The 15,134-nt window shown below is 39.9% G+C and overlaps 1 protein-coding gene across 3 annotated transcripts in view; it reads left to right on the forward strand.

The window, feature by feature from the left end:
• The window catches only part of LOC149261419 (peroxisomal acyl-coenzyme A oxidase 1-like), a 250,103-nt gene that overhangs the window by 97,580 nt on the left and 137,389 nt on the right, over window positions 1–15,134 (forward strand). For all 3 annotated transcript variants that reach the window (XM_089422227.1, XM_089422230.1, XM_089422231.1), the window contains one exon: window positions 4,309–4,507. In XM_089422227.1, coding sequence (XP_089278353.1) covers window positions 4,309–4,507 — 199 coding nt within the window. The remainder of the gene's footprint in view (window positions 1–4,308; window positions 4,508–15,134) is intronic.

Below are 15,134 nucleotides of genomic sequence, written 5' to 3' on the forward strand. Positions count from 1 at the left end.
TATGTTTAGAGCAATTTATTTCAATTTTCACAGTTAGCTCAATATCTTTTCCAGATTAGCAATCACATCAGCATTAAAGTAAACTGTAGATAGAACATAAACATAAATCGCAGAAGACAAGCCAAGACAAGAGGACACAAGATGTGGCGCCAGCCAGGGACAAACCCCAATGTGGGGAAACCCTTGATCAATTCTTCTTATATGTTCTTCAATAGTTCAGCACATAGAGAGAGAGAGAGATAGTACATTTACAACAGAAGTCAACACTTTGAATTATCTAGATAAGAGCATAGATCATCTCTAAGAAGATGATACATGAGATTAGTTGAAGGCATGCAGCTTCAACTGATTCTCCAAGGTGACTCCTTCACCTATCATCGTGCTGCATCTCGTCATCATGCTGCACCTCACCGTGCTGCACCATGCTGCACCCATCATCACAATACTGCATCTTATCATGCTTCATCAATCATGACAGTACCCATCACTGTACTACATCATGTACCCTCATGTGCCATTGCTGCACCTTGTTTTGCCACCATGTGCTTGCTGCACCTTGCTTACCATACTGTTGTCCCAATTACTATTGCAACACCATGTCTTGCTGCTGTCCCAATTGCTATTGCAACACTTTGTCTTGCTGCTGTCCCAATTGCTATCCATGTGCCTTTGCTGCCATGTCACAACTGTCCCATGTATCTATACAACACTATGTACCTTGCTGTCCCATATATCTTGACAACACTATGTACCTTGCTGTCCCATATATTAGCACTGTTGTACTAGTTGCCTTGCTGTCCCATGCATCTAACTATCAGTCCACAAACAACCCTCAATTCGCTGCATGCTATTGCTGATTTTTGCCTAGGGTTCTGTGCATGTACCTCACAGTTAGGGCACACCAACAAGCCTAACATATAGGGAGAATACCCCTCTTTGCCTCGCTATCCTTAGAGATGACTGCGGCCTAGTTAGGAGGTCCTTTCTCTCCCAACAACTGCTGTAATAGTCCCTTACTGCGTCCCTATAAACAGAGATATACACCCCAATATCATGCATAAAACAATCATGAAACTCACCACTAGTCTGCGGCCTGATTTGCACGGTAAGACTGCTCCAATGTGTCACCTCAAGCCATCCTTCTTGCCTCATGCAATGACTAAGAGTTGTAGCTCTTCTTCTCTAAAATCCGCACCCAAAACAGTCCACAAACTCGGACCTGCCTCAGCCTTCCTTGCTCCAAATTCGCACTATATTTCAGACCTTAGGATTGCATTAGGGCATCCAGTGTTAGGGCAGCCTTTAGGTCTGCGTTAGGGCAGCCTTCTATCTGCGTCTAGGGCAGCCTTCCATGTGTGTCTAGGGCAACCTCTCTTCCTCCAACGTTTAGGGCTTCCACTCCTAGATTTCTCTTCCACTAAAACCCAAGACAAGTGGAGAGAAATCAAGATAGAAGTGTGTGTGAAATGACTCTCAAGTCATCTCCTTTTATACTAAAACGTTGAGCACATGTGGGGTTTATTTGGTTGCTGGCCGACCTTGACTTATTGTCTTATAACACAAATAAATTCATAACTCCATGAATGTTTGTCAGAATCGGATGATCTTTAGATCAATCCTACATCTCTCGATGAGAGGGATCCAAGAAAATATCAGCTGCCATAAATAAGATGATCCACATGGGGTTTGGCCCTAGTTGCCAATTTTAACAGTTAAAGTCCTTGGTAGCTTCATAAGTTGTTCTACATGAACTTGGTATCTTAGCATATAGGAGATGGTTGATTTCCTCTTTAACTGCTTGCTTGGTGGAGTAAGTGATTTATGACTTCTTTCCTAAGTCTAACTTAGGAAAAGTACAATATTTAAAGCCAATTAATTATTGTGGACTATTAAGTCAAAGTGGAAGGAGAAGTAATTAAATTATTTAAGTGACTTAGATATGATCTCAAGTGAGGCGAGATCTAATCTCAACCATCAATCACTTAGGAGATTAGGGTTAGGGATTTGGCTTAAAGAAGTTATAAAATAAGCCTAAGGGAGAGGTGAAGATGTACAAGTGGAGGAAGCGATTTTCTCTAGAGCGACATGCTCAATTTGTTGAAGAATATAACAAGTTTCAGTCTTCATAATTGTATTTTGACTCATGTCATGATGTAATCCTTATGCATCTATGAAATGAAGAAAGGAAAATATGTAAAGATCAAAAGAAAATTATTTATGTAAAGCACGAGTTTCACGCACAAGTATTTTGTCATTAGGTCAAGCATTCATTTAATGCTCCTAGGGGTTACATGAATCAAAAAGTCATTGTCATATTGTCAAAGACCCATTCGGGCATTTGCATCAAGAAAATAAAATTTATTTTTAATATAGAAGTATCTAGAAGGCTCCCAAGACCATGTCGACCAACCTACATGAAGTCGGCCTAAGAAAGCTATTCAAACCTCTTGGAGAGGCTATATAAAGGAAGAACTTCGACCTCTTTTGATATGCAACAAGCACACATCTTTTCGATTCGGTATGCAATCAAAATTGGCTTGCAAAGGTCCTAGGAGGCTAGAAGATCCTAGTGAAGAAGGAAACAAGACCTAATCTATTCAGAAGTCTGTAATATCTTTGTAACAACTCTCTCATGCAAGAAACCTAGGGTTTTGAGCTCTCCATAGGTCTGAGATTGCAGGATGGTGTTGAAGACTTGGTTTGTGAAACCTAAAGGCTAGAAGAGCCTTGTTGTGAAGAAAGTTTGCTTTGTTGTCCTTGGAGATCTTGTCTTATATTGCAAAAGGTGGTTTTGGTTGTCTAGCTTGGTTCTTTATGGTAGTCTCGTGTCTTGGTTTTGGTTTTGGAAGTCTCTTTTGAATTGATTCTATAAGAAGAGAAGTTTTTTTTGGGTTTTCCCCTTGGAGGGGTGTTGCTTTGGCATGGAGCCTATATCCTGTGTTCTTTGTATGGGTGTGATCTTCATTGTTTTGGCATTTATTTGATTATAAGAACATAAACATAACCAAGAAGAAGATCATAATATCACAAATAACTGTCAAGAAAGGAAAATACAAATTAAAAGTTACTCTCATGCTGCCCTAATCATTTTTCCAAACACAACTAAGGAGAAGGGAGGAAGAGTGCAGTGAAATTCAGGAGTATTTCAAGGAGGCTGAATTCAGTTAATTGGAAGGCTGAGTAACAAAAGCACATAGGAGGCTGGGTTGTGGAGAGGGCTGATTTATCAAGTGGGTCAAATTTCTTGGGTGTGCAAGGGTTATATGAGGAGGCAAGGAGAGGGACGATTTGTGGGGGAGTGCCCTCACCTCTCGAACCCACTCCTGAAGCGCGCTCCCTTCAAGAGTGGATCGGGAGCGACCTTGGGACCGCGCTCTCTAAAACATTTTCTCTCCGTTGATTTTTTTGTCAATTTTTTTTATGCAAACACGTTCGAAACACAAACTTTTTTGTAATGAACAAGAATTTTTGAGTGGGGCATCCTAATGATCAAGCCTATGGCCCTAGTATTGATATGCAATTCATGGTAATGTTAAATTCTTAAAATAAAAGTGACATTTTCCTTTATCTTTCATTTTCATCCTTTAACTTAATTTTTAACATTACCATGAAATGACTAGATCTCATTCAAAATCCAGCAGACTTCTCTATTTTTCAGGATTTCAAGATTGGGGGGATTGCAATGTTTCAATTGGATTTTTTCATGTACTAGGATATGGAACTTGTCAAGAGCACCAATCCCTCTATGTACCTTGATGTTAGTGATGTTGGTTGTTGAAATCCTCTATCATGACCCTACTAAAAATGCACGCATCACTCAAACAAAGTCTTGACTTGACATGCTACGTTTTTTTCTATCATATGTTAATGCTTAGAGGGTGATATTAATGACAAACATTATAAGACCAAAATATGGGAAAAAAGGACATGAAGAGGTTAAGCAAATTTAAGATTTGGAAGAGAAGGGTACAATTAATGGGAATTGGAACAGTTGACAGTAATAGGTTTTGTCAGAACCTGAAGCAGATTGCATACTAGTTTAATTCATGTTGATTGACAGTTGCAAAGGTAGTTTTTGGTTCTGGTCATTTATTTTCTACCATGAAGAAGAATGCAATAAAGTGCATTTTTAATTTTTTCTCTTAGATAGGGGCAGGTTTTGTAGGATTTTCATGTCAAGTTAGTGTCTTTTAATTTTACATATCTTAACAATATAATTGCCTTAGGCAATCATACAGCATGGTATTTAATTTTTGGAACTATATCCTATGGGGACTTTTATAACTTATCTGATATTTGTTCTGGCAGGCTTTCTAAAGTTACTAGGGAAGGAAAATATCTGCATTCTGATGTCCCTAGGCAACTTCTTTATGGAACCATGGTTTATGTGCGACAAGCAATTGTCTCAGCTGCTTCTAATTACCTCTCCCGGGCAGTTTGCATTGCTGTGAGATACAGTGCTGTCAGACAACAATTTGGTTCACAGGCTGGTGGTCCTGAAATTCGGGTATCAATTGATGTATTGTTGTGATTATTCTTTGTGTCAGAGATTTGGCTTTAGGGCTGTTTGCTTGTTCAATCTTCGAGGAAAACCAAATGGGTCTCTTATTGTCATAGGGTGTGGTTTTGTAAATTGTACTATTCACAATCTTTGTTAAGTTTGGCACATTTTAATTGGATTTTAAATTTGTCAGGATCTTTACATGGTTTGTCGGGAAATTGGTTTAAGAAATTTGTCAATATAGTCTTTAACACCATTAGCAACTTAAATGAAATATAACGATTTTTGTGGAATGCTAAAGTGATGATCTGTCACATTCTGTACAGTTCTGTGAACCAAGGCTGTTGGGAGTGGGCAGTGCAAGCTTCTGGAAGTGCAGTGTTTTGGGAGCTTTTTTATTTTATATAATACATATTTTAATTTATTTTGATGCTTATATATTAAAATAACGATGTAGAATGCCAACTTAGCAGCAAAAGCCATGAAACATAGAATTTACTACAGTATTAATGACGATCATTGGAGCATCAACCAATTAGTACACAAATAACATCAGTCATCAGATAGTTATAACATTGTCATCAAATGGTTAATCATCAACAATGACATCAACCTTCATGTTTCAACATGTAAAATTTGTCATAAAAAAATGGTAACAGATGACATTAACCATGAGAATGGTTAATCATCAACAATGACATCAACCTTCATGTTTCAACATGTAAAATTTGTCATAAAAAAATGGTAACAGATGACATTAACCATGAGATGAAACAGAGCATCAAATTCATTGCCAAAGAATGTAAGGTGCAATCAACAGTTCAAAGGCAGGTTCAAAGTTCAGACTCAAATTGACATATAATGTTTACAAAATAGGCCATAATAAAGACAGTACTTAGTTCTAGAATCTACGTCTAAACAGGAAAAAGACAAATAGATCTATTATCTACTTGAATTTCCTCTTGCCACAAGAAACTTTTAGTTTCTTTTCCTATGATATATGAACAGGTGAAGTAGGAGAAGGTGGAAGTATTTTTGGAACATGACGAACAACTACATTGCCCCATGCAATGTAGGGATGTTATGAGGCTAAAAGAAAAGCTCTTGCACTAAAATTTTAGTAGTGGATGTGCGTGGCATCCCTACTCTATAAATATGATCACAATCATGATCACCCGAAAGTTTAGTTTCCAAGCACTCTAAAACTATGGATTCATCCACCAAATTATCCTCCTTTGGATTGTTCTCCCAAGTCACATATGTTCTACCATTCAATTTTGCCTCACAATAATGGGAGAACAACCTCAAGTTGTAGGACACATAAAGAAACTTTTTTTCCTAGTTTACGTTCAAGCTATTTCTCTTAATATTTTGATGAAGCTGTGGTGCTCTAACACCGCTCTGCAAAAGAAGTGTTAACAACTTGTGAAAGCACATTGACCACCAATTTGTTGAGAAATCTAGGGGCAACTAGATTAGGTGATTTCTCTTTCTTTGATAACTACTTGTGATGTATTTTTACTTTTGTTAGCTTCTTCTTTCACTTGATTATATTTAGTGTTCTTTTCATCAAACAACCAAACCATAAAGAACAATAAGACAAAAGGACACAAGATATAGGCAATCAGCTAGGGCAAAAACCTCTCCAACTTGTGACGAAAACCCACAAGAATTCTTCTCTTCTTATAGAATATTCAATTGACGAATTCCAAGACCTATGGCCCTTGACCAAGACCCTCCAAGACCAAGTCCAATCTTTTCTTGCTTTCCAACAACCTTGACCTTAGCAACTTTTGCAATTTCAATCCTTAGTAGATTCTTTTGCAACTTCGACTTGCCTAGCAGATTCTTCTGCAGAAACCCTAGCCTTTGCATGTGTGAAGAAGTAATGGTCGATTCTTCATCCTTTCTTCTCCTCTTGTGTTGATTCTCTCTCCTAAAGAACTCGACTTGCAAAATGCTCTTCTCGATTACCTAACTTGGATTCTTAAACTCAGATTTTATCGCTGCAATGGGGGCCCTAATTCCTTCGCACATGTGGAGAGTAATAGCCCAAAAGCTATCCCATAAACTCGATTTTCTTCTCTCCTTCTTGTCCTCCTCTTCCTCACACTTTTCTTCTTCTTTGATAGACCTTGTGTGAGTGTTGAGTGTGTCCTTGAATGAGGTCGAGTCCTCCTTTATATAGGCTTCTTGTCCATGTTTGTAGGTTGACTTGTAACTGCCTTTAGACCGACTTGTTCATTGCACCATGATGAGGCCTTGGAGGGTCTTTTGTTTCTAATTTTGACTCAAATAATTTACTTACAATATGTAACATCAAGAAGGGTCTTTCATACATGACAAGACTTTCTTGACTTTTAGACTCAATGACAAGCCCTAGAAGCTCTCAATGGGAGCTTGACCCATAAAATAACTTTCCCTTAAGCATGAAACCCATGCCTAAAAAACAACAATAATAAATTTATTTTTCTCTTTACATTAAATCTATGTTGCCAGGAAACATGGGTTCGGGGACAGGTACGGGGACGGGGATGGGGACGTCATTTTTTGAAACAAGGTGCGTGGGTTCGTGGGGGGTATATTATAATTTATATATATAATATATAAATATTATATTTTATAAATTATAATATATGTGAATTTGTATATTTTTCAACTCTAAACAAGAAAACTAAAATACTTATGATTTAAACTTTAAATATTTAAACATGCACATCATTGAACATTCAACATTCACAACGAAATTTCAAAATTTCTAGTGTTATATCAAGTGCAAATTGGAGTTTACATATTAATAAGAATCATGATATATGTCCATTGTCATTCTACATTCAAAATTTGCCTTAAGGCATCTCCAAACAAAAACTAGGAAATTTTAAAATACTAAAATAAAAATAGCTAATAGTGAACAATGGCTTCCTCAAGCCATGTCATCAACATCACCCAGATCTTCAGTTAGCATGCTCTCCAGGTAGGAATCACTCTCATCTTTAGGCTCTTTCTCATCCATGGCAACTGGAGGTAGCTCAATAAGGCCATTTGGTTGTATCTCTTCGCCCACACACATAGCATCATCTGTGTATTGGTCCCATCTCTTGAAAGGACCCTCCTTGTAACCAAGATCTTTTCGAGATATGAGACAAAGTGTGCTATGAATGTACACTAAGTTCTCTGCCTTCTTTGAGCCCAACCTATTTCTCTTTCCTGAATGGATAAAGGCATAAGTACTCCAATTCCTCTCGAAAGATGCAGAACTAGCTACTTGGAATATTAGGGGAAGCCCATTAAATTAATTAAAAATTTAAAAATAAAAACTAAAATGAACTCCAAAGAACCCGATTTTGGGGTTCCAAGTACCCATCATCAGGGTTCTTCGTACCTGTCAAGACAAAAGAACCCAATTTTTTTTAATGGAGAACCCGGTTCTTCATAGAAGAACCCGGTTCTTATGGGTTCTTCTCAAAAGCACCCGTACTGGAATCCGGTACTTGGGTTTGAGAACCCGAGACAGGTTCGAGAACCCCACCCCCGGGTTGGGAACCCGTGCAACATAGCATTAAATACATAAAATCATGATTACATATGTCATTCTGAAGACCGAACCTAGTTACACATTTCAACATTCCCTATTAACTAGGGAGGTATTCATAATCCATACAAGGTACTTGGACATTCTCAATTTGAAGAATTCTCATAAGAAGAGTCAGATTGATAACCCATCTGTTTAACATCATACCAACCAACTTTGTTACATGGCAAGGCCTTGCTAACAACTCTATCTCTCCACAACATCAGAACATAATGCGGGCGAGACCAATCACTGATAGACACCATCGACCATCCATCACTTTCCTTCACGAACCATGTTAGTCATGTCATCCTTTTCTTCATCGGAAAGTGATCTTCTAATTCACATCTGGCTTTTCTTCATACAACTACCTCTTCAAGTCATGTTTCCTTTAGGATCTTTCATTCAATCACATGATTGCTAGTTGTAGGTGACATCTACAACTCTCTTTCGGTAGCCCCTTATCAACCCATCCAAATGTTCAAAAATAAAAAATGAACATCAAACCAAAGTTACCTTTTGTTATGGCCTTTCATCATGACAACTGCTTCTTGCAACATCCTGCCTAGTCATAGACATATCTCCAAGATTTCCAATGTCAAGGGTCTTCTTTCTTTTTAGACTTCTTCATACCAGATCCTTCTAGTCATCAGATGTTGATTCCTTATGTGATCATAGTTGCATCTTTCACGATCTCCTTTCTTTCTTCATATATTTCTTCACATGAACTCCCATTTGTAGTTCCTTTATCTTTGGCAACCACCTCATATTCCATATGAGGACATATTACGTTGATTTCATCTTTTCAATATGTGAACCATGTCCTCATGCATCTTTCCAAAGAAGAGATCCCTTTTCTTCAATCATGCTCTTGATGTAGAGCATTTACCCATGCAACCATTTGACGACATGAATCAATCAAATACATGCATACATACCTCTTTCCTTCTTTTGGTCAGGCTTCCTTCAACAACTTCCTTTCCTTGCTTGAAAGGGCTTCAACTGTGCTGCATTCTTTTGTCACCATACCATTATCCTTCATGATTCCCATACAAGATGGAATTCTTAGTGAGACACTTGCTTTTCTTAAGAGAGGTGAACCTTCTAATGAAGATTCCAACTGAGGATCTTGATTATCCTCATCTCACAAATGCCCCTTACCAATGATGCATGATGAATTCTTTCTATATGCTATATGACTTTCTTTCAACACCAACTCTATCCTGATCCCTCGTAAGCAAATCCTCTACCCATTTGGCTCGAACTCTCCCTTTACTGGGAGTCATTGACTGAGTGGATGTCTCCACTCGCCCTGGGCTATGGTCCTCATCATATTGCTGGTTGGCCCAACTGCCAACTAGCTTAGACTCAAATTGAGATACTGGCTGAGGCTCCTTCTTGAGAAGCTTCTTCTCAGGTACCCTAATGAGTTTTGCTCTCCTCAATCATCACTTCTCTACTTTGAGCTCTCCCTGCCTTGTTGCTCAAGGCTGCACTTGTTTCTACCTCAAACTTACAGAGATTTTTCTTCCTTACGCCTATTTGCTTCTTACTTATAGAAGCTAAGTGCTCGAGGTAAGCCTTTCCTCTGTTGAAGATGACATCATAGCCCTTGTACTCAAGGGTAGCTGCCGAAACAAGTTTCTACTTTAACCCTCGAACATAGAGGACATCTCCGAGATGAAGAGGATTACTTGACTCCCTTTGGAAACTAAAAATACCAATTCCTCTAGTTGCATACATGTCGTCATCTCCTAGCTCAATCTAAAACTACATGTCCTTCTCCTTCAGGTGGCTGCAAAACTTCTTATTCCCGATCATGTGGAAGGATGCTCCTGAATCAATATAACATACACTGTGGTTTGCTGAGCTTTCCATGCAAGTTATCAATGAGCTTTCTCATAATAGGCAAAAAATGCATAAACCTCTGTTGAAGCAACTACATGATCCTTACTAGACTCCTTTTGCTTAGGACACTTAGTGACATAGTGTCCAAACTCATGGCAATGGGAGCACTTGATCTTGCTCAGATCCTTCTTCTTTCCTTTTGACTAGTCTCGGCCACTCCTTGGCCCTCCTTGCCCTTGGCCTTGCTACTCTTGCCTGCCAGGGCAATGTTCTCCTCATTCTCTGTCTTCACCGATCTACCATCTTTGGTCACTCTCGGGATCTCTCCCTAAACACAATCAGTCCATAGCCTTTCCCAACTGGGAAAGTTTTTTCTGCTACTTACTGCATCTTGGAAACCATACTAAGACTTGTGAAGTCCTAGAAGAGCAAAACTCACAAGATTATTCTCTGGTACAGTGATGCCCACACCATCTGTTGAATTTCCACGATCTTGGGTCTAGGTTAGAATCTTAAAATCTCTGACACTACCAAACCAAGAATCTCAACAAGTACTACTTTGCACAATGGAAAATATAAAGCAGTGAATCGCATATGCAAAAGTATACACAATTTTTAACAAAATTGTACAATAATGTACAACCCAATCCTTGTTATATTAAACCAAATCTGAATAATACAACAGTCTATGGTATACAAGATACAATGACAAACTTTGTTGCAGTTTCTATGTTGTATCTCGTCTTGCTGGTCCTTCACTCCCGTACTGCTCACTAGTTTCCCCTTAGTCCTTCAAAAGACAACACATCGAGACTCCAGGAGGGCTGCCACCTAACATTGCTGTAAGTCACTTCTGCAGCATGTACACAGGCTCATCAATCTTCTCTGTAGGTTGGCCAATTCCCGAGCTCCAATCTGTGAAGCTAGCACTCACCTTTGTCCATCAAAGTACTACACTTCGACACCAATCTTCACCCAACCTTCAACTCCTCTTCGTCACTTCAAGATAACTCGTTTAGGGATACTTTGGGTAGCCAACACATTGCCCTCCACCAAATCAATGGCACCCAATACTACACTGCAATATATGCTACGATGAAGGCTTCTGATCATGGAATCAAGCCTCCAAATTGGCTCCCACAAGCTGCCCAACAATCTGATCCAAACTGACCCAAAAACACAGATCTAACACACATCAAAATTGCTGTTAAAAGTCTGCACCTCTTTGTTATGATTGTGACTGGTTAGGGCATCTTTGACTGTTGCAATAGCCCCTAAATAGTCACCAAAACAACCTTCCTTCGCTGCGGCCCACCCTTGGAGAAGTGCAGATCCAATTGGCTGCTATTCTGGGCATAGGCAGCCCCTAAACAACCCAATGCTGCCCTCAAATGGTGAGGTAGGGCCTGCGGCCCACTTACTGCAAGCTTGACTGCCTCTCCAAGGCTTCAACACCCAAGAAAACACCTCCACGTAGGCTGAAACAACCTTCCCTTGCCTCGGCCCTCTAGGGAGCTACCTCAGCCTCCCTTACAACAACTTGGCCCTTAAACAGACCCCTAAAACAGCCCTAGAACAGTGTCTTGCCCTCGCTGTTCCTTCCTCCTTGCTGCGGCCAAGATCTCTCTCCTTTGTCGAGCTCCCTTTCTTGTTGTGTGTTGCAGAATGGATGATGAATAGCCTCACACTCACCTTCTATTTATACCATATATGAAGGGCTCCAAGACGTCATATTTTAGGAGCTGCCAACTGTCACATGCCTAAAATCACTTTAGGCCGACCTTGACACTTACGGTGTCAACCCCAAAAATAACTTCAAAAATTCATATCTCCACTTCTACATATCAAAATTCGACGATTCTCGAAGCGTTGGATCCTCCTTTCCGCCTTCTATCATCTCATGCCATCACATGTAGAAATGTGCTCATGGAAATGCCCAAAACACGATTTGGTGCAAAACCCCATACTTGGGTTCCAAGACCTTGTGGCGCTTTGCCCTCCAAACCCCGAACTCTAGGCTTGGAGTACCTCCCAAGCTACTCAAATCAACACCATCAAGCTCATCTCATACCTGAGTGAACTTTGAAAAATATGTGACGATGAGCTCTCCAATGCTCATCCAAATACTCCTTAGCTTCTCCTTAAGAACAAGCTTCCTGGTATCATTTGTACTTTGATATAGATCTAATATAGCTTTGAACATCTCAAAAGCTATCATTTTTTCATGGATTTGAGGAACTTTATGATCTTTGACTGCTTCTAGAATAATCCTCTTTTCCTTGATATCATTCTTAGTATGCCGGGTCAACTGTTGGGGATCTTGTGGTGGTGGTATAGCCCGCTTCACAAATTCTCCCACCCCATTATCCTCCAAAACTATCATGATCCTCCCTTTCCATGGAACGAAGTTAGAGGCTCGCTCTAAGTAGGGGTCCGATCTCATCCCTTTGATTTCCATTCTGCTTACTGAGAAAGCTCTCCAATTCTTGCCCACTAACAACCTTGTAGTCCTTCACAATAGGTTGAACTTAGGGCTTAAATCAACCACTAACAACCCTCCACAATATTGTAATTTGATTGATTTGGAAGTTGTCCAACCTTGACACATCAACCTAGCAAAATTCACGAACACAGAAAGACATACATACCTCAGAAATAAGACTTTTTCTACCCTCGACCTTTACACCAATTATTGAAGTTCGACCCCTGGTTAGGGTACCTTGTGGCAACTACAGGATTGTCCCTTCTTGGCCAAAGATCCCTTCAATCATATTCACAATTCCCTTCCTGTGAGCGCTGCCTTCTTCGTTGTTCCACAAGCTGTCTCAGCCCCAATCTTAGGTCTGATCTGCACTTGATTAAGGGCTTGACCCTCCCTAAACCATACTGAAAATAACGCGGCCCCGTCACAGAGCATTACCAACCCAAAACACGCACAAAATTTGCCTTTAAACTCCAACCAACATCTGCCCTATCTCGACTATCCAAACACACAAGAAGGTTATCAAACTCGACCTCCTTTCATTTCAAATATGCTCCTAAGTGACTATGGCTACTTCAGATCAAATGTCCTTCTTCTCTTGCTGTCTTTTGTTCTTGTGATATATGAATCAACTTGTGCTGGTCTTTATTCTGTTTCTCTCTCCGATACAATGTAGAATTTCCTTGAAAATTTGAAGTTGCTTGATGAACCAACTGAAATTGGGTTCGATTCACCAAGACCTTGAATTTCTCTACTAAAAATTTGCAGCGGAATAAACACAAAATTGAAAACATAGTCACACAATAAAATAATGTAGTATTTTTTAGGGAAACCAACTGGGAAAACCCTCCGCTAGTTCTAGAATTTTTTTGATAGAAAATAAAGCAATGTGATCTCTTTTACAGTTCAACTGTTTCAATAGAGAAACCTCCGTGCAAGACTCAACCTTCTGCTCCCTATTTCCTTGCGCAACTTATCCCCTTATCTCGCCGGAAATCTCCTATTTCCTAGCGCTGAGTAGGCCCCTATTATTTAGGAATTCTTCCTGAATCTTGTTGAATTTCCATGGCATATGAGCATCTAGGTTAGTGTCTTAAAATCTCTGACATACATCAGTGGATCAACTCGGACACATGAAAATTTTAAAAATTTTCAACCCACCATTGTTATATTAACAATCTGATAATACAAATGTGTAGGGCTCTCGTACTAGGGATAATGGCCCTCATACATCCATAAGTACAAGATACAAACTAGGGTTTGTTGTCAAACACCTATGACAACCAAACTGCCCAAAACAAGATACCCTGACCGTCAAATTGATGTAGCATGCAATCACAACTGCCATGGTCGTATCCTGTTACACCTGCAAGTCCTTCGCTCCCATTTTGCAGCAACACCAATTTGCCTCTATAAATGAACCAACTCCTTCAGGTCACTGAACTCGGATTCAACTGCTCTCTAGCTGATTGTTAGTCCTTCAACGCATCAACACATCGAGACTCTTGTCGAATTGTTCACAACTCTGTTTTTGAACAACTCTCAACTGCCCACTGCTGCTCCTCAGATCTTTTGGGACATTCATCCCACTAGTGCCTTCATGTGCTGCTCGATGAAGACACACTTACGACCGAAGGGCTTCCCACTATCACTGTCAAATTTCCTTCTCCAACAATGAACTTAGGGCATGGAGGAATGCCCAACTTTTGTTGTAGATATCCTTCTCCACAAGGCAAATCTAGGGCTACAAACTGTTCCTGGACGATCTAACATTTGAGCTCTTCTTCTACCACTTCTAACAATCCCTTTGTCCTTCAAGAGACTTGTTCCTTAGGACTTCTATACAACCCTCCACTAGTTGTTCTTTAGGTTGCTCCAACTCTGCCACTTCTAGCAGGCCTAAAGTCCTTCTTAGGTCACTGCTCTTTAGGGCCAACAAGGATCACTCTCTCGTTTCCCTCCAATAGACCACGAGTGTCCTTCAATTCTTGCCACCTCAACTCCTGAATCCTGCATTGTTGTTCCTACACTGCTGCTTTGTTCCTGCACTATTATTCCATCTTTAGATTTGCCAAATCTTGAGTCCCATCTGAATGGATCTAAGGCTCTGAGTATGCTGCCCTCTATTTTGCAATAGTTCCTCTATTAAACAGATTTGGGACACTACTATGTTGTTGCTCCAAACCTTGAAGCTGCTCCATAAATCTTCCATCTTCTAAGGCTTGTTCAAGCTTCCATCTGTTTTGCAATTTGAGTCCTCAAATTGCACATATCTGGGCTCATGGATCTACCCTCATCAAGGGCACTTTTTCACAGTATAACTTTTCCATCTTTGCCCAAATCTTGGGCTCCAAGTCTGCCCTCACTTAGGGCTTAAATACTCGTACCTACTAGTGATTTGAGGCCTCTCAAATTCACTGTTCTTGAGCACACATCCAATTGCTGTCAAAACCCTCCTTTCCATCTGATCCAACAATTGTTATAGTTGTCAGTCTCCTTTGCTTTAGGTCATCCTTGAAGATATTTCCACCTTACCAAGGATCTGCTCATACATAGTACTTTTGCATGCACCACCTGAAGGAATACACCAACAACTTGTTTCTCCTTTAGGGTCTTGACCCTGCCTTCCAGATCTGAACCGAGGCTTCATAACCGAGACCACTGACAAGGATATTTGACTGCGACATCACTAGAGTAACACTAATCTAGGGTCTGCAACTTTTGTTGTTCCT

This window comes from Pinus tabuliformis, chromosome 6 (assembly GCF_031772625.1).
Source record: "Pinus tabuliformis cultivar Carrire ecotype Pingquan chromosome 6, CPIR1, whole genome shotgun sequence".
Lineage (NCBI taxonomy): Eukaryota > Viridiplantae > Streptophyta > Pinopsida > Pinales > Pinaceae > Pinus > Pinus tabuliformis.